The 24963-nt window shown below is 44.7% G+C and overlaps 2 protein-coding genes across 5 annotated transcripts in view; one reads left to right on the top strand and one right to left on the bottom strand.

Moving 5' to 3' along the window:
- The window catches only part of sclt1 (sodium channel and clathrin linker 1), an 18546-nt gene extending 4585 nt beyond the window's left edge, over positions 1 to 13961 (bottom strand). The window contains exons 1-18 of one of the 2 annotated variants that reach the window (XM_042317338.1): positions 13862 to 13961; positions 13348 to 13393; positions 13042 to 13112; positions 11457 to 11509; positions 8966 to 9038; positions 8739 to 8794; positions 8497 to 8638; positions 8206 to 8328; positions 7887 to 7952; positions 7229 to 7299; positions 6960 to 7050; positions 6786 to 6877; positions 6602 to 6665; positions 6390 to 6503; positions 6060 to 6158; positions 2506 to 2652; positions 690 to 832; positions 314 to 506 (exon numbers count right to left, since the gene is read on the bottom strand). In XM_042317338.1, coding sequence (XP_042173272.1) covers positions 314 to 506; positions 690 to 832; positions 2506 to 2652; positions 6060 to 6158; positions 6390 to 6503; positions 6602 to 6665; positions 6786 to 6877; positions 6960 to 7050; positions 7229 to 7299; positions 7887 to 7952; positions 8206 to 8328; positions 8497 to 8638; positions 8739 to 8794; positions 8966 to 9038; positions 11457 to 11509; positions 13042 to 13112; positions 13348 to 13381 — 1632 coding nt within the window. In that variant the 5' untranslated portion in view covers positions 13382 to 13393; positions 13862 to 13961. The remainder of the gene's footprint in view (positions 1 to 313; positions 507 to 689; positions 833 to 2505; positions 2653 to 6059; positions 6159 to 6389; positions 6504 to 6601; positions 6666 to 6785; positions 6878 to 6959; positions 7051 to 7228; positions 7300 to 7886; positions 7953 to 8205; positions 8329 to 8496; positions 8639 to 8738; positions 8795 to 8965; positions 9039 to 11456; positions 11510 to 13041; positions 13113 to 13347; positions 13394 to 13861) is intronic. The other variant, XM_042317339.1, reaches the window with a different exon arrangement.
- A 102-nt stretch (positions 13962 to 14063) lies between these two features.
- cunh4orf33 (chromosome unknown C4orf33 homolog) lies at positions 14064 to 24399 on the top strand. 3 transcript variants are annotated; one of them, XM_042317341.1, is made up of 6 exons: positions 14064 to 14288; positions 18093 to 18279; positions 19059 to 19119; positions 19207 to 19258; positions 20001 to 20200; positions 23485 to 24399. In XM_042317341.1, exons 2-6 carry the CDS (start codon positions 18099 to 18101, stop codon positions 23576 to 23578), a joined length of 588 nt encoding a protein of 195 aa, XP_042173275.1. In that variant the 5' UTR covers positions 14064 to 14288; positions 18093 to 18098; the 3' UTR covers positions 23579 to 24399. The 3 variants fall into 3 exon arrangements, with proteins under 3 accessions (XP_042173275.1, XP_042173274.1, XP_042173276.1); XM_042317340.1 differs by having other exon boundaries at positions 14064 to 14397; XM_042317342.1 differs by lacking the exon at positions 14064 to 14288 and adding an exon at positions 15238 to 15657.
- The last annotated feature ends 564 nt before the right edge of the window (positions 24400 to 24963 follow it).

Raw genomic sequence — 24963 nt, 5'->3', positions numbered from 1 at the left:
CCTCCTCATCCACCTTCCTCTACCTGCTAGACCTGTCTCCCTCCTCATCTCCCACCTTCCTCTACCTGCTAGACCTGTCTCCCTCCTCATCCACCTTCCTCTACCTGCTAGACCGGTCTCCCACCTTCCTCTACCTGCTTCCCTCCTCATCTCTGTTTCTACAGACTGGTCTTACGTGCTGTTACGCCCGTCTCTGTGCGAGCAGCAAAGCCTTGCATAGTTGGTTTATATCCCTGTCCTTCCTCTACCCTGATCCCTCCCGTTCATACTGCATCCAGTCTGGTCTTAAAGGTGCTTAACCAGGTAGTCTCACCTGCTGCTTAGCTCTCCTCTGGGTCATCAGGCTAGCCTTGCGTAGCTCCTCCATCTCCCTGCGGAGCTGCATGTTCTCCTGCTGCAGCTGGAGCCGCTCCTCGCTGACCCCGCTGCAGTCCTCCCTGGCTGCAGACAGAGACCCCTGCAGCCTCCGCACCTCCTCCTGGCACCGGGACAACTCCTCACTGTAGCTGTGGGGGGAAAGGGGAGGGAGAGAAGGGAGGAAGAGACAGAGGGGGCATTTAGATTACAAAGTACTGTATACACTTGGGTGCAGACAGATGACAGGCAGACTAAAAAAAAGCACACTTAACAGCGGAACACAGATCTCAGATCAGCAGCTCAGACTAAGCACACAGAAATGTGTGTCTCACTCCATCTCCAGTTTCTTCATCTTGTTGTGTGTGCTCTGCAGGGTGATGTTCATGTCGTCCTTCAGTCTCTCAGCATTCAGAGACCTCTGGTGGAGGACCTCCATCTTCCTGTACTCTGGCTCTCCTCTACCCTCCTTATACACCTGGAGTACAGATGACATAGGAACAGGTTATAATGCATTAGAACGCTTCATAATCTCCATTCCCTATAAAGTTCCTCCACCACCTGTAGGAATGTACGATCCAGTTTGGTAAAACATTAGTATGACTTCTTCCCCAATCACCTCACCTTCTCCACCCCCCACAACCCCCAACTTCTCCAGGTCCTCCTCCACAACCCCCCACTTCTCCAGTCTCCTCCACAACCCCCCTTCTCACCTTCTCCAGTTCCTCCTCCACAACCCCCCTCCTCCACAACCCCCCTCACCTTCTCCAGTTCCTCCTCCACAACCCCCCCTTCTCACTCCAGTTCCTCCTCATCCCCCTCCAGTTCCTCCTCCACAACCCCCCTTCACCTTCTCCAGTTCCTCCTCCACAACCCCCCTCACCTTCTCCAGTTCCTCCTCCACAACCCCCCTCACCTTCTCCAGTTCCTCCTCCACAACCCCCCTCACCTTCTCCAGTTCCTCCTCCACAACCCCCCCCCCCCTCACCTTCTCCAGTTCCTCCTCCACAACCCCCCTCACCTTCTCACCTTCTCCAGTTCCTCCTCCACAACCCCCCTCACCTTCTCCAGTTCCTCCTCCACAACCCCCCTCACCTTCTCCAGTTCCTCCTCCACAACCCCCCCCTCACCTTCTCCAGTTCCTCCTCCACAACCCCCCTCACCTTCTCCAGTTCCTCCTCCACAACCCCCCCCATCACCTTCTCCAGTTCCTCCTCCACAACCCCCCCCTCACCTTCTCCAGTTCCTCCTCCACAACCCCCCTCACCACCTTCTCCAGTTCCTCCTCCACAACCCCCCCTTCTCACCTTCTCCAGTTCCTCCTCCACAACCCCCTCAACTTCTCCAGTTCCTCCTCCACAACCCCCTCACCCCCCAACCCCCCTTTCTTCTCTAGTTCCTCCTCCACAACCCCCAGTCTCTCAGCATTCTCCAGTTCCTCCTCCACAACCCCCCCTCCCTTCTCAGTTCCTCCTCCACAACCCCCCTCACCTTTCTCCAGTTCCTCCTCCACACCTTCTCCACCCCCCCCCCACCTTCTCCAGTTCCTCCTCCACAACCCCCCTCACCTTCTCCAGTTCCTCCTCCACAACCCCCCTCACCTTCTCCAGTTCCTCCTCCACAACCCCCCTCACCTTCTCCCTCCTCCAGTTCCTCCTCCACAACCCCCCTCACCTTCTCCAGTTCCTCCTCCACAACCCCTCACCTTCTCCAGTTCCTCCTCCACAACCCCCCTCACCTTCTCCAGTTCCTCCTCCACAACCCCCCCCCTCACCTTCTCCAGTTCCTCCTCCACAACCCCCCTCACCTTCTCCAGTTCCTCCTCCACAACCCCCTCACCTTCTCCAGTTCCTCCTCCACAACCCCCCCCCTCACCTTCTCCAGTTCCTCCTCCACAACCCCCCCCACCTCACCTTCTCCAGTTCCTCCTCCACAACCCCCTCACCTTCTCCAGTTCCTCCTCCAGTTCCTCCTCCACAACCCCCTCACCTCAGTTCTCTAGTTCCTCCTCCACAACCCCCCCCCTCACCTTCTCTAGTTCCTCCTCCACAACCCCACCTTCTCTAGTTCCTCCTCCACAACCCCCTTCTCTAGTTCCTCCTCCACAACCCCCCCCTTCTCTAGTTCCTCCTCCACAACCCCCCCCCTCACCTTCTCCAGTTCCTCCTCCACTGCCCTCATCTCTCTCATGGACCTCTCCATCTGAGACTCTTTATCTGCACACTCCAGTTGTAGAGCCGACAACTCCTCAGCCATCCGATGGATCTGTGAGTTGCACTGTTTACGTACGTTCTCTACCTGAAAGAAACACAATCCAGAACTAGTCAAGAACACCTGAAGTAACAACAGATAGAGCAGGTAGAATATGTGGGATGTATACTGTCACTTTAGCCAGCAGCATACCACCCTGCATACCACTGCTGGCTTGCTTCTGAAGCTAAGCAGGGTTGGTCCTGGTCAGTCCCTGGATGGGAGACCAGATGCTGCTGGAAGTGGTGTTGGAGGGCCAGTAGGAGGCACTCTTTCCTCTGGTCTAAAAAAATATCCCAATGCCCCAGGGCAGTGATTGGGGACACTACCCTGTGTAGGGTGCAGTCTTTCGGATGGGACGTTAAACGGGTGTCCTGACTCTCTGAGGTCATTAAAGATCCCATGGCACTTATTGTAAGAGTAGGGGTGTTAACCCCGGGGTCCTGGCTAAATTCCTAATCTGTCCCTCAAACCATCATGGTCACCTAATAATCCCCAGTTTACGATTGGCTCATTCATCCCCCTCTCCCCTGTAACTATTCCCCAGGTCATTGTTGTAAATGAGAATGTGTTCTCAGTCAACTTACATGGAAAAATACAAATAAATAAACTTGACAAAACAATTATATTCTGTAAATCAGGCTTTTCAGAGGGTAATGCAGAGAGCTGCACCCCTGGTTTCACCACAGTGAAATGCAGCTTGTGAGTCTGTGCTATTTCAGTGTCCAGGCACGTCTACATTTAGACCCGTGTCTGACAGCCTGGTGAAGGCTAACATTAACAGGCTTGGGGCGTTAGATCTTAAATCAAGAGCCATTAATAGAATGGTAATCACAGTCCCTCCCTGGTAAACAGCAGAGAAGTCAGGTCAGGGAGTTCCTCAAGGGAAAGACTATACGGACACTGCTGAGCTGCAAACAGATCATTTCAGAATTGGTTAAAATTAGGCTTTGGCTAGGGTTAAAGTTAGGCTTTGGCTAGGGTTAAAGTTAGGCTTTGGCTATGGTTAAAGTTAGGCTTTGGCTATGGTTAAAGTTTGGCTATGGTTAAAGTTTGGCTATGGTTAAAGTTTGGCTATGGTTAAAGTTAGGCTTTGGCTATGGTTAAAGTTAGGCTTTGGCTAGGGTTAAAGTTAGGCTTTGGCTAGGGTTAAAGTTAGGCTTTGGCTAGGGTTAAAGTTAGGCTTTGGCTAGGGTTAAAGTTAGGCTTTGGCTAGGGTTAAAGTTAGGCTTTGGCTAGGGTTAAAGTTAGGCTTTGGCTAGGGTTAAAGTTAGGCTTTGGCTAGGGTTAAAGTTAGGCTTTGGCTATGGTTAAAGTTAGGCTTTGGCTATGGTTAGTTAGGCTTTGGCTAGGTTAAAGTTAGGGTTTGGCTAGGGTTAAAGTTAGGGTTTGGCTAGGGTTAAAGTTAGGCTTTGGCTATGGTTAAAGTTAGGCTTTGGCTATGGTTAAAGTTAGGCTTTGGCTATGGTTAAAGTTAGGCTTTGGCTATGGTTAAAGTTAGGGTTTGGCTATGGTCAAAGTTAGGGTTTGGCTATGGTCAAAGTTAGGGTTTGGCTATGGTCAAAGTTAGGGTTTGGCTAGGGTTAAAGTTAGGGTTTGGCTAGGGTTAAAGTTAGGGTTTGGCTAGGGTTAAAGTTAGGGTTTGGCTAGGGTTAAAGTTAGGCTTTGGCTATGGTTAAAGTTAGGCTTTGGCTAGGGTTAAAGTTAGGCTTTGGCTAGGGTTAAAGTTAGGCTTTGGCTAGGGTTAAAGTTAGGCTTTGGCTAGGGTTAAAGTTAGGCTTTGGCTAGGGTTAAAGTTAGGCTTTGGCTAGGGTTAAAGTTAGGCTTTGGCTAGGGTTAAAGTTAGGCTTTGGCTAGGGTTAAAGTTAGGCTTTGGCTAGGGTTAAAGTTAGGCTTTGGCTAGGGTTAAAGTTAGGCTTTGGCTAGGGTTAAAGTTAGGCTTTGGCTAGGGTTAAAGTTAGGCTTTGGCTAGGGTTAAAGTTAGGCTTTGGCTAGGGTTAAAGTTAGGCTTTGGCTAGGGTTAAAGTTAGGCTTTGGCTAGGGTTAAAGTTAGGCTATGGTTAAAGTTTGGCTATGGTTAAAGTTTGGCTATGGTTAAAGTTTGGCTATGGTTAAAGTTTGGCTATGGTTAAAGTTTGGCTATGGTTAAAGTTAGGGTTTGGCTATGGTTAAAGTTAGGGTTTGGCTATGGTTAAAGTTAGGGTTTGGCTATGGTTAAAGTTAGGGTTTGGCTATGGTTAAAGTTAGGCTTTGGCTATGGTTAAAGTTAGGCTTTGGCTAGGCTTTGGCTGGTTAAAGTTAGGCTTTGGCTATGGTTAAAGTTAGGGTTTGGCTAGGGTTAAAGTTAGGGTTTGGCTATGGTCAAAGTTAGGTTAGGGTTTGGCTAGGGTTAAAGTTAGGGTTTGGCTATGGTTAAAGTTTGGCTATGGTTAAAGTTTGGCTAGGGTTAAAGTTAGGCTTTGGCTATGGTTAAAGTTAGGCTTTGGCTATGGTTAAAGTTAGGCTTTGGCTATGGTTAAAGTTAGGGTTTGGCTAGGGTTAAAGTTAGGGTTTGGCTATGGTCAAAGTTAGGTTAGGGTTTGGTTATGGTCAAAGTTAGGTTAGGGTTTGGTTAAAGTTAGGTTAAGGTTTAGTTAAAGTTAGGGTTATGGTTAAAGTTAGGTTAGGGTTTGGGGTTATAGTTAAAGTTAGGTTAAAGTTAGGGTTTGGTTAAAGTTAGGTTAGGGTTTGGTTAAAGTTAGGGCCAGTTTCGATTTAGATTAGTCGTTTTACAGGTCAGCAGTGTCCTTAGTCTTCCCCGTTCCTCTACTGAGAACACAGCATCAAGAGAGAACGTGGTCAGGAGGCAGCAGCTCTGTTCCTCTACTGAGAACACAGCATCAAGAGAGAACGTGGTCAGGAGGCAGCAGCTCCGTTACTCTACTGAGAACACAGCATCAAGAGAGAACGTGGTCAGGAGGCAGCAGCTCCGTTCCTCTACTGAGAACACAGCATCAAGAGAGAACGTGGTCAGGAGGCAGCAGCTCCGTTCCTCTACTGAGAACACAGCATCAAGAGAGAACGTGGTCAGGAGGCAGCAGCTCCGTTCCTCTACTGAGAACACAGCATCAAGAGAGAACGTGGTCAGGAGGCAGCAGCTCCGTTCCTCTACTGAGAACACAGCATCAAGAGAGAACGTGGTCAGGAGGCAGCAGCTCCGTTCCTCTACTGAGAACACAGCATCAAGAGAGAACGTGGTCAGGAGGCAGTAGCCTAACAGGTTGAGGTAGTAGTGTACTGGTGATGTATTGGAGATAATGAAACACTATGGTAAAACGCTGGGACAAGGGTTGGAGAGGGTGGTTCAGGATGCCGGGACAAGGGTTGGAGAGGGTGGTTCAGGATGCCGGGACTAGGGTTAGGGTACAGTTGGGGAGGACTAGGGTTAGCATTTTGAAAAAGGAGTTGGGAGATACCTCTTTCCTGGTGCGTATGGCAGCATCCTGGATCAGTTGTCTGACGGCTTCATTCATCCTGTCAAGCTCCTCAGATTTCTGTTTCTCTCTCAACAGGGCCTGATAGGGAGATACATACCACCATCACAACCAGAGTTATGCTAAATGACAGATAGCCCCTGACAAGACAGAGATACATACCATCATCATCACCACCACCACCAGCGTTATGCTGAATGACAGACAGTCCCTGACCAGACAGAGAGGAGTAAAGGGTGTGAAGGAAGGGGTAGAGAGGGGGTTGTCTGACCTGGTGAGACAGAGAGAGGTTAGATTGTGTCCAGTATGTACCTGGTCCTTCTGTAGAGAGGCCTCCTCAGCCAGCTGGATGGAGTCTCTGACCTTGGAGAAGGCCTCGTAGCGCTCCTCCTCCAGAGAGGCACAGCGCACCTGCAGCTCCCCCACCTGACGGGTACACCTCGTTATACACCGCGCTATTTAGCGACATGATCTTGTAGATACTACGTTAAAATAGGGATGCCAAAAACTACAGTGTTCCCCACCTGCCTCTCCCACACCACCTGCTCCCGGCGTACACCCTCTGCCTCCTGGCTGGCTGCCTTCAACCTGCAGGAGACAGATGGGGACAGAAAGAGTTTAGCAGAAGGAATTGAAGAGAGATGCACTCAGCCTCCTGTGGAAGAGTCCGGAAGAGGAACTGGAGTGAGGATTACAGGTGTGTTTCACCTGGCCTCTAGCTGACTGAGGGCTGACTGGAGATGGTGGAGTCTTCGATCTGAGGCCTCCTCTCTACCATGAGCCTCTGCTGCATCGTCCTCCTACACACACGATAAAGGGACTGAGGTTCAATTCTGCTATGGTAAACTACGGCAGAGAACTAGAAGCCCTATTGCTTCCTACCCGTCTCTGTATCTGGTCCTGGACGTTCTGCATCAGCTTGGTCATCTCCTCCACCTTGGCTGTGGCCATCCTCAGATCTGCTTTGGCCGATCTGCAGTAGGAGTGGAAAGAGAGAAACAAATGAACCCTGCTCTCTGCAGTAGCACTGCCTGAAGAGCTACATTCCTCAGAGCCATTTTGGATCTAAATGTAGGAGGCCATTTTGGATCTGCAGTAATCTGTCCTGGGGACAATTGTGGCGGACATTTTGAAACTGTAGTAGTGTGTACCTGAGCTGGTTGCGTAGCTCCTCCATCTCCGTGCTCTGTTCTGTTAGCGTCTTCAGGAACTGCTGGTTGGTCTGAGTGTGGCACGAGAGACACGCGCGCCGGTGAGGCATGATGGCTTCAGTACACACACACACTAAACTTCTCACAAACACCAAATGTCTCACACACACACACACACACACACAACTCCTCACACTACAATACAGAAGCACTACCTGGTAGACAGAAACAGAGAGAGGAAAGCCCTGGCCTCACTCCTCATTAATAATGTAGAAGATGGATACATTACTCTCCAGAAGCAGAAGGCCGGTGTGTGCGAGGTAAACCTGTACTGTCATATTAGTTTACAGGCAAGTCTCTGACGTAACAGTCGATCCAGAAAAGCCAGTTAGCGGGCAAGTGAGTAAGGACGTCAGAATGATAGTGTGTGTAACAAGCATGGGGCAAAGCTGGGAGAGCAAATGGATTAGGCTCCTTCCTGTCTGCAAGCATTAAGCCCGACTGACTGACTGACTGGTCTAGTTAGTGTTGTGGCCATGTGTAAAACAGATTCATTATTTACCAATGATCCAATATTCTACATTCGATATCGGAAACACTATTATAACGTTACACACACACACACATATATTTGACCTAGTGATTGGCTGCAACTTACAGATTCCAGTTTCTGATTGGTGACTTGTAGTTTCTGGATGTGCTGCTGGAATTGGATCAGTTGATCCTATGACGAAGAATAATAAAGGGGCGGGGTTAATGACAACTTCCCTCACATCACTTCCTCTTAGACAACGACATTGAATTAATCTGAACTGCGGACGCAAAGTAAAACTCAAAGCTTGTACCAACTTCTAGCATTACAGAGGTTTAGAAGCAGCAACGATCAGCTCCACTCACTGATCTCAATGGGAGAGGGATGAAATCCATAACAACACTGCCCCCTGGGGGCTGGGGGCCAAACTGGGAGAAGGATCTACCTTGAGACGCTGTTGCTCGGCAACATGGAGCTGTCCGTCAGAGGTGGTTATCTGGTAGAGCTGCTGTAAACGGTCCAGCTCCTGGGCTGAGGCCCGCCACAGCTCCATGGCCTGGTCTCGCTCCTACACACACACACACACACACGACATTTTAGTCACTCAGCATATGGTCTCATCCAGAGAGCCTTACAGTAGGGTGTATTATAATGCAGGTAACACACACACACGCCCCATATCGTCACACACACACGCCCCATATCGTCACACACACGTGGAGGTGTTTAGACTAACCTGTACAGAGAGCTGGATCTGTTGGTGAAGGTTGCCGATGAGCCCCTCGTCCCCCAGTGTGTCCCCCTCCACCCCTGGTCCTGTACTGACTGGGAGGGTCTGCAGCTGCCTCTCTACGGACTCCCTCAGCTCGGCATGCAGCCTGGATGGGAGACGGCAACACACACACAGCATTAACTTACCTCATTGGTGTAAAAAGGGACCGGCAGGCTGTGGTCAGAGTACTGAAGTTTAAACCGTACCGTTCATTCTCCTTGACCACCGTGTCCAGCTTCAGTCTGATGGCAGTCATCTGCATCTTGGAGTTCAAAGTGTGAGGTAAAGATTAACTGTCCATCACTTTGGAAATATATTGTAGTCAATCATAAAATATCTCCAATGTAAAACACAATCCTTACAATTTTGTTGTAGTCAAACTCCAAAAGATGAATGAACAAACAGAACAGCGATAATTTGGACAAATGTTCACCTGGTAGCTCTGCAGTTGTTCAGTCATGTCATCCATGTGACGGTCATACTCTGATAGGAGGGGAGCCATTATACTGGAACACATCCACAAACCACAACACTGGAATCACCTTCATCAGACTAGAACACAAGCACAATACTGGAAATCACCTATATCAGACTGGAACACAAGCACAATGCTGGAAATCACCTATATCTGACTGGAACACAAGCACAATACTGGAAATCACCTATATCTGACTGGAACACAAGCACAATACTGGAAATCACCTATATCTGACTGGAACACAAGCACAATACTGGAAATCACCTATATCAGACTGGAACACAAGCACAATACTGGAAATCACCTATATCTGACTGGAACAAGCAAATACTGCACAATACTGGAACACAAGCACAATACTGGAAATCACCTATATCAGAAACACAAGCACAATACTGGAAATCACCTATATCTGGAACACAAGCACAATACTGAAATCACCTATATCTGACTGGAACACAAGCACAATACTGGAAATCACCTATATCAGACTGGAACACAAGCACAATACTGGAAATCACCTATATCTGACTGGAACACAAGCACAATACTGGAAATCACCTATATCAGACTGGAACACAAGCACAATACTGGAAATCACCTATATCAGACTGGAACACAAGCACAATACTGGAAATCACCTATATCAGACTGGAACACAAGCACAATACTGGAAATCACCTATATCTGACTGGAACACAAGCACAATACTGGAAATCACCTATATCTGACTGGAACACAAGCACAATAAATCACCTATATCTGACTGGAAATCAAATCACTATATCTGACTGGAACACAAGCACAATACTGGAAATCACCTATATCTGACTGGAACACAAGCACAATACTGGAAATCACCTATATCTGACTGGAACACAAGCACAATACTGGAAATCACCTATATCTGACTGGAACACAAGCACAATACTGGAAATCACCTATATCTGACTGGAACACAAGCACAATACTGGAAATCACCTATATCTGACTGGAACACAAGCACAATACTGGAAATCACCTATCTGACTGGAATGACCCATTGCCAATTTGTCAAACACTTATCCAGAGCAGCTTAGTCAATGCATTCAACTAAGGTGGGTAAGAAAACCAAAAACCACAGTCACTGTAAGTAAACTATTTATTTTACATTTCATTTAACACTACTGACCTGTATCATTTCTCAAATATGGACATTCGGACTCAAATAGTTCACGTTGTCTAGTGACCCACCAAATAAACAACGCTTCTAAAAACAGTTGTTGTAATTGTGAATTGGCACGTGGCCGAGGAAATTGCAACAAAAACATAAACTTGGCTAACACACTAGCCCTGCTGATGTAAAAAGTTAGACCAACTAAACTTTGTTTTTTTCCAGTCAAGAGTTAAACATCACCCTTATTAACTGTGATAAAGATGTAGATTGATAACAGAGAAAACATCTACACTGTTACATTAGAGATTCAAAGGTCTCCTGGTCAGTATAGGTGAGTGTCTGTCACTTGTCGTCTTAGGAACAGGCGTCACTTGTCGTCTTAGGAACAGGCGTCACTTGTCGTCTTAGGAACAGGCGTCACTTGTCGTCTTAGGAACAGGCGTCACTTGTCGTCTTAGGAACAGGCGTCACTTGTCGTCTTAGGAACAGGCGTCACTTGTCGTCTTAGGAACAGGCGTCACTTGTCGTCTTAGGAACAGGCGTCACTTGTCGTCTTAGGAACAGGCGTCACTTGTCGTCTTAGGAACAGGCGTCACTTGTCGTCTTAGGAACAGGCGTCACTTGTCGTCTTAGGAACAGGCGTCACTTGTCGTCTTAGGAACAGGCGTCACTTGTCGTCTTAGGAACAGGCATCACTTGTTGTTGGTGCTATGAGGTTTATCATATTTTAACTCTCCATCTTTGAATGTGCTCTAGATCTGAGCTCGACATATGTTGCAAAATGGGTGTAGAAAGTCTCCAGATGGGATGGTGAGAGATGTCTTCCATGTCCAATGAAATTGGACTTTACGTAGCCGCAACATACAGTCAAGTGTTGCAACAGTAAAGCGCCGGTCATCAGCGGTGACATCTTTTTGTTGGTTCTCATCATTAGAAGAAGAGGGCAGTGAGAAGAAGAAAAAAGTGGACATTCATAACTTCCTTCACTGTTCACTGTTGTCAATGTTGGTTTTGACCCTTGGTCTTTACTTCGGACTGGTGGTGAAACAGGTAGCCCACCCTCAGCAAAACACGACCTTTAACCTTTAAGAGGCTGGAACATGGGCGGTGTTCCGTATGACACCCTACTCCACTACTTCTGACAAGAACCCTATGGGCAGCACACTGATGAAAAGAAGTGCACTATTTTGTGAATAGGGTGCCATTTAGGGGACACACATAGGCTTCGGTTGCTAAAGAGGGCCATGTCACTGTTGGGTGACAGCGGGGCTCGGGTTGTTCATCTCTTACCTCTGGTCAGACAGCCAGGGGGCTGGGGTCTCTGTGTGTGTCTCCTCTTCACCCTGCAGAAACAGAGCATTTAGAAAGCTCTCAGGCCTGACTCCTCCTAGTATTACTCATACTCAAAATCTAATGGATTTTATCATCTAGGCCATATTTTGTGGTTTATATTTTTGGCAGTGTGCAGCAGTGGTGGAAAAAGTACTCAATTGTAAAAATAAACATTCCTTAATAGAAAAAAATGACTCCAGTAAAAGTGAGTCACCCGGTAAAATAATCCTGTAATTGACGGATAACCAGGGTCACGCTGCAACGCTCAGACATCATTTACAAACTAAGCATGTGTGTTGAGTGAGTCCACCAGGTCAGAGGCATTAGGGATGACCAGGGATGTACTCTTGATGTGTGTGAGAATCAGACCCTTTTCCTGTGCAACTAAGCATTCAAAATGTAAGGAGTACTTTTGGGTGTCAGGGAAAATGTGTAGAGTACTTTTGGGTGTCAGGTAAAATGTGTGGAGTACTTTTGGGTGTCAGGGAAAATGTGTGGAGTACTTTTGGGTGTCAGGTAAAATGTGTGGAGTACTTTTGGGTGTCAGGGAAAATGTAAGGAGTACTTTTGGGTGTCAGGTAAAATGTAAGGAGTACTTTTGGGTGTCAGGTAAAATGTAAGGAGTACTTTTGGGTGTCAGGTAAAATGTAAGGAGTACTTTTGGGTGTCAGGTAAAATGTAAGGAGTACTTTTGGGTGTCAGGTAAAATGTAAGGAGTACTTTTGGGTGTCAGGTAAAATGTAAGGAGTACTTTTGGGTGTCAGGTAAAATGTAAGGAGTACTTTTGGGTGTCAGGGAAAATGTAAGGAGTACTTTTGGGTGTCAGGTAAAATGTAAGGAGTACTTTTGGGTGTCAGGTAAAATGTAAGGAGTACTTTTGGGTGTCAGGTAAAATGTAAGGAGTACTTTTGGGTGTCAGGTGTAAAGTACTTTTGGGTGTCAGGTCAAAATGTAAGGAGTTTTTGGGTGTCAGGTAAAATGTAAGGAGTACTTTTGGGTGTCAGGTAAAATGTAAGGAGTACTTTTTTTGGGTGTCAGGTAAAATGTAAGGAGTACTTTTGGGTGTCAGGTAAAATGTAAGGAGTACTTTTGGGTGTCAGGTAAAATGTAAGGAGTACTTTTGGGTGTCAGGGAAAATGTAAGGAGTACTTTTGGGTGTCAGGGAAAATGTAAGGAGTACTTTTGGGTGTCAGGGAAAATGTAAGGAGTACTTTTGGGTGTCAGGTAAAATGTAAGGAGTACTTTTGGGTGTCAGGGAAAATGTAAGGAGTACTTTTGGGTGTCAGGTAAAATGTAAGGAGTACTTTTGGGTGTCAGGGAAAATGTAAGGAGTACTTTTGGGTGTCAGGTAAAATGTATGGAGTACTTTTGGGTGTCAGGGAAAATGTAAGGAATAGAAAGTACATTAGAGGCTACCAGCTAATGTTTGACCATTGCTAACGAACATTGGTTTATCTGTTTGGCACTGAGCAGTGTCGACTACAACGGATTAATAATAGACTGTTGCTATATCACAGCAAAACCCTTCCACACCTTACAGTACCTGTGGTGCTGATGTGGCTTCAGAGCGGTGCCCATCCTGATAGTGACTCAAGGCAGAGTTCAGCCTTTGGACTGCAATGATAAATACAGTATGAAATCAGATGCTGGACAATAACAATGACATAAATATAATATGCAAAGCTTATGAAAAAGGGTATGGCTGTGGCTAGCTGCAATGCAACCAAGAGAACTTTGACATTGTGCTGGACTCTTTCAAAAGTCTCCTGATTGCATCACAGGTAGGCTATGGCTAGAATGGATATGACAACAAGACTAGTAGCTAGTATTCAGAGATTATCCAATTAACCTTGATCACGCAAAAACTCGACTTCAGTGGACATCTTGCATTGAATCTGCACAAGAAAAGACCGCACATATTACTTAAAAAGAGATCGATAGCTAGCTATAGCTACGGCAAACCATACATGCCCTCTGTTTTGCTAGTTACAACACAAGCTTGCTACAAACACAACACAGGCTTGTGCAATCAACAGGTGGTTTTCAAAAGATTCGGGGAATAAGATAGTTGATTTGCTGGGCGAGCCCTTGTCATGTCCCTGAAAAACAACAATGTTGTTTAATTAATGTTTACTGATAGCTGGCGGGTTACTAGGCGTAACTAGCTAAGCAAATGTTGAGTCAGCAGGCACTGACTGCTGTGTGATATCGTGTGAGCGACAAACATTTCAATGGGTAAAAACAGCTTTTCGCTTGCACATATCACGTAATCTGACCAAATAATGTTGGCTACAAGCTATACGATTAATTGTGCTATGTGCAATTCCATCTTTACACCAAACAAGCAAACAAATTAAACTAACCGTTTAATGTCTCGATAATCCTTCCGCCGTCGATTTAAAGAAGGGCACGGCTGAAAAACCAATCACAAAAAAGAAGTGCAACCGCCTATTCTGCCCCCCTAAATTAGAAACATACAAACAGTTCCACCTATTTCATGGAACACAGTTTAAACCTGGCATCAATCAATTAGATATGAAACGCCATTTCAATATGTAAACAAATGTACTTCCGAGACTGTTGTACTGGGTTGCGTGCCAACTGATTCCGTAATTATTCCACCCAAGAACATCTGATAGGGAAGATATATCATCATATGATCATACCAGGAAGTTGATACTCCATTGAAAGTGCATTATCTATTTGGCACGAGCTACTGTATGTATTTTGATAACAAGCTAAATATATAGGCATCACACCAGCGCGCAACTGGATTAATCTTCTTACAAAGTAAGTAACGTTAGCCTTCCTATCAGTCATGATGCACCGATCGTGGACATCGGTGTCGCTAAAAGCGGTTATCTTCCTCTATGTACTTACATGCGCAGAACTTAAAATGGTAAGTTTAGTACAAGTTTTATGTTTTCCAAATTACTGCATTGTGCCATACTTATGCGGCTACTACGAATAACACTGCTCATGGTCTACCATGCTGGCACCAGTGTGCAGGGAAGGCTTATTGTAGCCTGATCTCAGACGTGTTAGTAGGCAATAATGTTTCATGTTTTCAGTTGTGTCATCAAAATCAGTAAATCGAAGCATGTTTTTGGACTCATTCAGTAGTTTTTTTATTTGATTAAGTAAAATCCTGTTTATTCCTAAATCATAAATTGGAAAATGATAATGTTGATGTTTCAAGGGGTGTATTCATTACGCAAACCATTTACCGTTTAAGAACCAAACGGAAGCAAACAGGGGTAATAATTTCCCAAAATTTAAAGAAAAGTTTTATTGGACAAATTCATCCCACCGTTTCGTTCCATTTAAGAAACGCTTTGCTACAGAATCGGCGTGATGAATATGCCTCCGATTGTAGATTTTTAGCCCAGTGTCAAAACACCCGTTTTAAAATGTCCAAAATAATAATCATGATATGCTTCAATTGTTTGTGATATTTGAATACCAAACATTAAAAAAACTCCCTACACACGTGTCACACCTATATTTTGCTAAATTAGCACCTTATAAACTGCACACGACAGCATTTACCAAGAGGCCATTCTATACTAGAATGGATTAGCTTGTTTTACTGTAATCAATAATGCGCGCAAATTAATCACTGGATATTGTATAGAAATCAATGGAACGGGACAATAACGGCGGCGACATGTAACGTTTGCGCTCGTCTAAAAGACAAACCATATCGAACTTGGGTATACAACATAGACCTGTCGAGAGATGAGGACATGTAGTATCCATGTATGACCTAATCTCCCTGTGCGACAGTGTTTAAAAATATTTGTTTAACTAACCCAAGATAGACAACAGCAGTTTCCAATGGGAGCAAATGAATCACAGTGGGCAGAACTAGCAAGGAGGTGGGCAGAGCCAAGCACGAACTAGCGAGAGCCTATTGGCGCGTTCTAGTTTATTTTCGCTAGGGAACGCCTACTTTGCAGTCTTAAACAACGCAATTTTCAGAAACCTTGGCAAAGGGTGAAGTCTACTCTGTTCGAAACAGATTTTATTTTTGGAAACAAAAAACTGTATTGAGATCAAATTTTACATCAATGAGAAAATTAGCAGAATATCGGCCAAATCCATCTTGCACAATCTTCTCCCATTGCCGGTGTTCCGGCCACTGGGCTTCCATTTGGAGGTGAGTGGAAACGCCAACCGGATGCTTCACATTTATATGTAGGTGAAATGTCTCATTGTTCTGTCTGTGGTGTTTAGTTCTTCTTCTATGATATAATGGCGGTCCGCAAACAAACGTTTAAGGTGCATACCGCCACCTACTGTGCTGAATCACAATTAGTTCCACATTTCTAAATCCTCCTACCTTTAATTTTTTTTAAATTTTTATCCTTTATTTAACTAGGCAAGTCAGTTACGAACAAATGTTTATTTGCAATGATGGCCTAGGAACAAATGCCTTGTTCAAGGGCAGAACCTTGTCAGCTCGGGGATTCGATCTAGCAACCCTTCAGTTACTGGCCCAATGCTCTAACCACTAGGCTACCTAACTCTGTACTTTTGACAAAATAAAAAAAGAGGTCTACTAACTTCTAAAAGACCCTCCACCATTCCCCAAATCCCTTCCAAACCCAGTACAATATCAATGACCTTCCACTTGAATATTTCCCTCTCTTCAACATACTTATAACAACACATGCTCCACCGTTTCCTCGACCATACAGTCCAGACACAAACCATTCGCATGCTTGCCAACCATGTAATGACGAGTTCAATGTGTGTGCAATCGAGCAAACACAACCTCTTCCTTCCTAATCTCTGACCTTTGAGTCTTGGTCCAGCGACCTTTCTTTGGAGGACATATAAAAGCTGGCCCTTGTGCTCCGTGTCCCATCTCTTCAGCCACACATCTATCAGAATGGCTCTGATCTTACATTTGGCCTCACTTCTACCCAGTAGAACATGAATATCAAACATGTCTAGTTTTAAAGCCCTTTTGGCTATCTGGTCTACAATTTCTTTCCCTTCCACACCCAAATTGGCTGGGATCCAGTGATTCTCCATAATAACATGAATGCCTCCAAAAGTAAGTAACTCCTATTAGATTTGTCAGATGATAAACTATTCAACCCAGACAGGGAATCTGAGCACACTGTAATTCTGACAGGTTGAGCGTCCTCCAGCCACAGTGTTTCCGGTAGACGGCCAATAAGAAAAGAGAAACAACACTTTTCTGATTGGATCATTTCAACGAATCACCACCTCACCGGTAGATCTACATAGTGACAGGGCTTGACTGTCTTTGGCGATAGCTTGACTTTCAAATCGGTGTATTTGTTTGTGGCCAGCGACTTTTATAAAGAGAGTGACACGATTTTTCCTTGTAGTTGAGTTTGAAAATGATCAACTGTGTTCAAAGTCCTGCGACGGACAGGCACGTATGATAAAATAAATGATACCAAACCAAGTATAAAAATCTGTTTTAAGCAATCGATTTAGTATCATCTTGATGACTATAAACGTGTATATTAACATCACCAACCTGAGGTTAAAAGGAGGTGTAAATCCACTCCATTTATCTGTTGAAAATGCAAGCTTGTGTCAGATAGTAATACCAACTGTCCACATTAGGGGTAGTTAGCACAATGTAAAATAATTCTATATGACAAAATCAAAAGCTATTGCAACAATTACACCTAGTTCTCACTCGTATAACCATTTGAGTGAGTAAAGAAATGCTCTCGAACACAATTTAGCCCCCATAGTTCCATTTAGCCTCCATAGTTCCATTTAGCATCCATTTAAGCCTCCAATAGTTCCATTTAGCCTCCATAGTTCCATTTAAGCCTCCAATAGTTCCATTTAGCCTCCATAGTTCCATTTAAGCCTCCATAGTTCCATTTGAGCCCCCATAGTTCAATTTTAGCCTCCATAGTTCCATTTAAGCCTCCATAGTTCCATAATTAGCTCCATAGTTCCACTTAGTCTCCATAGGTACATAATAAGCTCCATAGTTCCATTTAGCCTCCATAGTTCCATTTAGCCTCCATAGTTCCATTTAGCCTCCATAGTTCCATTTAGCCCCATAGTTCCATTTAGCCCCATAGTTCCATTTAAGCCCCCATAGTTCCATTTAAGCCCCCATAGTTCCATTTAAGCCTCCATAGTTCCATTTAAGCCTCCATAGTTCCATTTAAGCCTCCATAGTTACATTTAGCCTCCATAGTTACATTTAAGCCTCCATAGTTCCATTTAAGCCTCCTTATTCTATTTAAGCCCCCATAGTTCCATTTAAGCCTCCATAGTTCTATTTAAGCCTCCTTATTCTATTTAAGCCTCCATAGTTACATTTAAGCCTCCATAGTTATATTTAGCCTCCATAGTTCCATAATTAGCTCCATATTTCCATTTATCCTCCATAGTGTATGCAGCAGCCTGAATGTTTGACTTCCCTAGTATTGGTGCTGCTGTCAACTCCTGCACTCATTGTTAAGCCCGGGAATGAACATGATATCACAAACAGATCTGGGACTTGGCTGTTGGTCTTTACACAGCATAGTCTAATCCCATTGTAAATACAAAACAGCAAAACCCGTAACCAATCGTTCTCTCTGCCAGACTGAGATGGAGTTTGTGATCAGCACCACATGGGACAGCCTTCCTGTGGATCATGACCCTGTGAAGGTGACGTTTTCTCCCGGGGATGGAGGGATGAAGATGCAGGTGTCTGCTCCCTTCTTCAACAACCCTCCTGGTCCCTCCGGCCCTCCAGGACAGCCCTTCCCTGGCCTCTGGAACTATGAAGGTGAGTAGAGAGAGTTATAACAGGACAGCCCTTCCCTGGCCTCTGGAACTATGAAGGTGGAGAAAGAACAGGACAGCCCGTCCCTGGCCTCTGGGTCTATAAAGGTGGGTAGAGAGAGTTATAACAGGACAGCCCTTCCCTGGCCTCTGGGACTATAAAGGTGGGTAGAGAGAACAGGACAGCCCTTCCCTGGCCTCTGGGTCTATAAAGGTGGAGAGAGAACAGGACAGCCCTTCCCTGGCCTCTGGGACTATAAAGGTGGAGAGAGAACAGGACAGCCCTTCCCTGGCCTCTGGGACTATAAAGGTGGTTAGGAGAGAACAGGACCCCTTCCCTGGCCTCTGGGACTATAAAGGTGGTTAGAGAGGACAGCCCTTCCCTGGCCTCTGGGACTATAAAGGTGGTTAGAGAGAGAACAGGACAGCCCTTCCCTGCCCTCTGGGACTATGAAGGTAGAGAGAGTTATAACAGGACAGCCCTTCCCTGGCCTCTGGGACAATAAAGGTAGAGAGAACAGGACAGCCCTTCCCTGCCCTCTGGGACTATGAAGGTGGGTAGAGAGAGAACAGTGGTGGTTTGTTCTGGTTGTGGGGGTAATTGCATAATCATAACTATTACTACCATAATAATTGTGAAGTGAATATTGAATGTATCGTTGATTGCTCATTTTTTATGTTGTTTGTGGACGTTTTTTCAGTCATCCTACTTTAGGCCACTAGGCACAACAAGATGGTTTTCAATGTGTATAATATAACCCTTTTGATGTTATTTTTGTACAGTGGTTGAGGCGTTCTTCCTGGACAGTACTACTGTGAACTATCTAGAGGTGGAAGTGTGTCCGTAAGTAGAGCCGTTCTCTAAAGGCGTTGATGGTCTGATTGATGGTTCTCCAGCAGCACTATACTGATTATTGCTCTTCTGTTGCAGACATGGACAACAGTTGGTGTTACTGCTCTCTGGAAGAGGTCACGCATTCATGGTACGTGAACACCCTCACATCCTCCTTATGAATGGATGAATGACTGGATGGATGAATGACTGAATGGATGAATGGATGGATGGATGGATGAATGACTGAATGGATGAATGACTGAATGGATGAATGACTGGATGGATGAATGGATGGATGGATGAATGACTGGATGGATGAATGAGTGAATGGATGAATGATTGAATTGATGAATTAATGCATGAATGAATGGATGGATGAATTAATGCATGAATGAATGGATGGATGAATTAATGCATGAATGAATGGATGGATGGATGAATTAATGCATGAATGAATGGATGGATGGATGGATGAATTAATGCATGAAAGAATGGATGCATGGATGGATGAATGAATGAATGGATGGATGAATTAATTAATGCATGAATGAAAGAATGAATGCATGAATTAATGAATTAATGCATGAATGAATGGATGGATGAATGAATTAATGCATGAATGAATGGATGGATGAATGAATTAATGCATGAATGAATGAATGGATGGATTAATTAATTAATTAATTAATGCATGAATGAATGAACAATGGAAGAGTACAATGTATTACACTCATATCTTATAACTATTTAGTTCTGCCCCAATATATTTCATCAAGTTATATTCACACAGACTTACCTCTATTTCGTCACTTACCCTAACAGTAATCTAAGGCTCCAACAGATACAGTCATCAGTTTGGTTTTAAACCAATTTTTTGTTTTTGTTTCCAGCAACAACTGCCCCTGTCGTTCACGGCAACCATCACAGGAAACAGGTGGGAGGGTGAGGCTCTTCTCCCCTGGTGCTACTTCCCCCCTAACGTGAACAAGATGAACTCGTACGCCATCCACGGGTCCGGGGCGGGGCGAACCTACGAGTCCCTCTACCCCGTCCCCCAGGCTGACCTCGTGGAGGGACAGAAGCCCAACTTGTGAGTCTGTTTATTGCCTTCAGAAAGTATTCACAGCCCCTTTTTCCACATTGTGTTGTTGTTACAGCCTGAATGTAAAATGGATTAAATAGAGTTGTTTTGTCACTGGCCTACACAGAATACCCCATCATGTCAAAGTGGAATTATGTATTTTTATTTATGTTTTATGTTTTACTCAGTTGCCCGAGAGGAAGGAAACCGCTCAGGGATTTCCCCATGAGGCCAATAGTGACTTTAAAAACAGTTACAGAGTTTAATTCCTGTGATAGGAGAAATCTGAGGATGGATCAATAACATTGTAGTTACTCCACAATACTAACCTAAATGACAGAGTGAAAAGAAAGAAGCCTGTACGGAATAAAACATATTCAAAAAATATTCATCCTGTTTGCAACAAGTCACTAAGGTAATACTGCAAAAAAATGGCTAGGCAATTAACCTTTTGTCTTGAATACAAAGTGTTGTGTTTGGGACAAATCCAGTACAACACATTACTGAGTACCACTCTCCATGTGTTCAAGCATAATGGTGGCTGCATCATGTTATGGGTATGCTTGTAATCGTTAAGGACCGGGGAGATTTTCAGTATAAAAAAATGAATGGAATGGAGCTAAGCACATGCAAAATCCTAGAGGAAAGCCTGGTTCAGTCTGCTTTCACTGTGAGATGAATTCACCTTTCAGCAGGACAATAACCTAAAATACAAGGCTAAATCTACACTGGAGTTGCTTACTAAGAAGACATTGAATGTTCGTGAGTGACCGAGTTACAGTTTTGACTTAAATCTGCTTGAAAATCTATGGCAAGACCTGAAAATGGTTGTCTAGCAATGATCAATGATAGCGCTTGAAGAATTTTGAAAATAATAACAGGCAAATGTTGCACAATTCAGGTGTGCAACATTTTAATATCCACATTAGCATACTACTTAGAAGGCATGCTCAAGGCATAGCTTCATTAAAGTGGTATGCAAGTGTGTGCTGATCAGTAATGGTATTGAGGCCTTACAGTGTTGACCCATCTGATCAGTAAGGGTAAAGGGTATTGAGGCCTACAGTGTTGATCCATCTGATCAGTAATGGTATTGAGGCCTACAGTGTTGATCCATCTGATCAGTAATGGTATTGAGGCCTACAGTGTTGATCCATCTGATCAGTAATGGTATTGAGGCCTACAGTGTTGATCCATCTGATCAGTGAGATGATTATGGTTGTATGCAGTTGTCTCGCGGCTTGCCTTTTTTGGTTGAATAAATGTAATGTACTGTGAAAGTGTTGCCAATGACTCGTTAGCCATGAGCAAAATGTTGCTACAACATTGATCAATGATATGTTTAGGGCCATAGCGTCCGCTTCGATGCAGAGCCGCAGTTTGAGTCAGAAGACTCTGTAACTACTGTACATAAATATAAAAGACATGTCTGTCTACCTTTCTTTGTCAGAGGACTCTAGTTACTGTAGATACTGTCTGTAGAAAAGGAGGGTCCATGTCTGTCAGTAGAAAAGGAGGGTCCATGTCTGTATAGAAAAGGAGGGTCCATGTCTGTCTATAGAAAAGGAGGGTCCATGTCTGTCTATAGAAAAGGAGGGTCCATGTCTGTATAGAAAAGGAGGGTCCATGTCTGTCTATAGAAAAGGAGGGTCCCTGTCTGTCTATAGAAAAGGAGGGTTCATGTCTATCTACCTTTCTCTGTCAGAGGACTCGAGGTACTGTAGATACTGTCTATAGAAAAGGAGGGTCCATGTCTGTATAGAAAAGGAGGGTCCATGTCTGTCTATAGAAAAGGAGGGTCCATGTCTGTCAGTAGAAAAGGAGGGTTCATGTCTGCCTATAGAAAAGGAGGGTCCATGTCTGTCTATAGAAAAGGAGGGTTCATGTCTGTCTATAGAAAAGGAGGGTCCATGTCTGTCTATAGAAAAGGAGGGTTCATGTCTGTCTATAGAAAAGGAGGGTCCATGTCTGCCTATAGAAAAGGAGGGTTGTCATGTCTGCTGCTATAGAAAAGGAGGGTTCATGTCTGCCTATAGAAAAGGAGGGTCCATGTCTGTCTATAGAAAAGGAGGGTCCATGTCTGTCTATAGAAAAGGAGGGTCCATGTCTGCTATAGAAAAGGAGGGTCCATGTCTGTCTATAGAAAAGGAGGGTCCATGTCTGCCTATAGAAAAGGAGGGTCCATGTCTGCCTATAGAAAAGGAGGGTCTGTCTATGAAAAGGAGGGTCTGTCTGCCTATAGAAAAGGAGGGTCCATGTCTGCCTATAGAAAAGGAGGGTTCATGTCTGTCTATAGAAAAGGAGGGTCCATGTCTGTCTATAGAAAAAAAGGAGGGTCCATGTCTGTCTATAGAAAAGGAGGGTCCATGTCTGTCTATAGAAAAGGAGGGTCCATGTCTGGATGTAGAAAAGGAGGGTTCATGTCTGTCTGCCTTTCTTTAGTCAGAACACAGCCTCTTCCTTCTTCAGACACACAATGTTCAAGGCTGAAACTCTTACAGAGCATTTTTCAGGAGAAGACTGCATTGCCGACTCTATACAAACACACACACTGCCAACTCTACTTTTAAAAATATGTTTAGATGACGGAGATAAAGCCTACTCCTCTGCAGCATAACTATTCTGTGTGTGTGTGTGTGTGTGAGACAGAGACACCTCTCCACCACTGCATAAGTATTCAGTGTGTGTGTGTGTGTGTGTGTGTGTGTGTGTGTGAAAAGAGACACCTCTGTCCACCACTGCATAAGTATGTCTGTGTGTGTGTGTGTGTGTGTGTGTGTGTGTGTGTGTGTGTGTGTGTGTGTGTGTGTGTGTGTGTGTGTGTGTGTGTGTGTGTGTGACAGAGACACCTCTCCACCACTGCATAAGTATTCTGTATGTGTGTGTGTGTGTGTGTGTGTGTGTGTGTGTGTGTGTGTGTGTGTGTGTGTGTGTGTGTGTGTGTGTGTCTCCACCACTGCATAAGTATTCTGTGTGTGTGTGTGTGTGTGTGTGTGTGTGTGTGTGTGTGTGTGTGTGTGACAGAGACACCTCTCCACCACTGCATAAGTATTCAGTGCTTAGATGTGTTAGCTGTCAGTGGACAGATTCCAATAGTCAGCCCCATGTTTTATTACACTGAGAAAATTACATGCAAATTCACGAGTGCGAGTGTGTGTGCGCGTGTGTATCGCAAATTCACAGATTGTGTGTGTTTCCAAACTGACAGACTGCATCTCTCTCTCTCTCTCTCTCTCTCTCTCTCTCTCTCTCTCTCTCTCTCTCTCTCTCTCTCTCTCTCTCTCTCGACGCAGCCACCTCTTGGAATATTTCCAAGACTTTCGCTTGCAAAGCATCATGGGAGGGGACTGGGTCCAGCCCGAGTCGGATCTCTGGAAGGGAAAGTGATGAGTCGGGAGAACACACACACTGGAACACACACGCGTGATGACAGCCGGTGCGACCAAAGTCACGGAGGAGGAACGATCGATCTTGATTAGTTAATGATGTCAGACTGGATGAAATATGTTACCAGTTTGTCAGATGGTATTAACACCTCACCTCAAACTGCCTTTTACCAACTGCCAGAGGCCTGGTTCAAAACACACATGAAGGGGTTTCTAGTTTGTATTTTTCTATGAATGAAAGTGAGAATCAAAGTGTATTATATATGTGCTTTCTGTTTTATAGATTTATGCCTTTTTCTCTGAAATGAAAGACCATTGAATGTGATCATTTTCAATGCTACCTCCAATTCATTGTTATTCAATTAGATGAAGGCTCATCATGATGAGTTTACACTTTTGATTCATGGTTTCGTGCAATGCATTGATCATCAGACACCAATATGTCTGTAATTCATAATTGTGACCAATTCTACTGTGCTGAAGCTGGAGTAAGGCTGTTTTGCTTCAATTATTCCCGAGCAAATGAAAATGGATTGTCTGGCATCCCAAATGGCATCCTATTCCCTGTTTTAGTGCACTACTTTTCAGAAGTAGTTAGCTACATAGGGAATAGGGTGCCATTTGGGATGCCAGACATTGAGATAATTAGTAGTCATTAGATAACAGCCATATGTGCCCTTTTTTTGTAATGATGTTAAATGAGCTCTTGGGTCGTCATTACTTCTGGGATCCATATAGGACTGTTGTCTTGTGGAATGTTAATGTACCTAGATGGGCTGCAGCCTATCAAATGAATACATGGAGTAAACTGTGTCCCGTGGAGCTTTGTCATTGATGTGCTTCCCACTGACACGTTCAGACAACTTGAACACTCCATATGATGTGCATCACATGCATGTGGGCTTACACACACACACACACACACTTTAATCACAGCCCTCTTATCCAGGGTATTAATCCTCCCACAGTCTCACTAGAGACTCACAAACCATCCGGTCAAACGTTTGTGAGGCTCTCTACCCCTCCAGCAAGTCCTCTGCTCCTTCTCTCCAATCTGCTCCTCTGTCCTTCTGCTCCATCCTTCTGCTCCATCACTCCGTTCCTATTTTTACCCATAAACCTGTAAGTCACCTCAACAGGGACCTCAGGCAGCGTAGCCTAGTGGTTAGAGCGTTGGACTAGTAACCGGAAGGTTACAAGTTCAAATCCCGAGCTGACAAGGTACAAATCTGTTGTTCTTCCCCTGAACAGGCAGTTAACCCACTGTTCCTAAGGCCATCATTGAAAATAAGAATGTGTTCTTAACTGACTTGCCTGGTTAAATAAAGGTAAAACATAAAACGTGTGTATTCATCAAGCCTCTCTCTCTCTGCCTCTTCCTCTCTC

The sequence above is a fragment of the Oncorhynchus tshawytscha genome, unplaced genomic scaffold (assembly GCF_018296145.1).
Source record: "Oncorhynchus tshawytscha isolate Ot180627B unplaced genomic scaffold, Otsh_v2.0 Un_contig_280_pilon_pilon, whole genome shotgun sequence".
In the NCBI taxonomy this organism is placed as follows: Eukaryota; Metazoa; Chordata; class Actinopteri; order Salmoniformes; family Salmonidae; genus Oncorhynchus; species Oncorhynchus tshawytscha.
The sequence above is the reverse complement of the archived record's forward strand: the minus strand, read 5'-3'. Positions and strand labels throughout refer to the sequence as shown.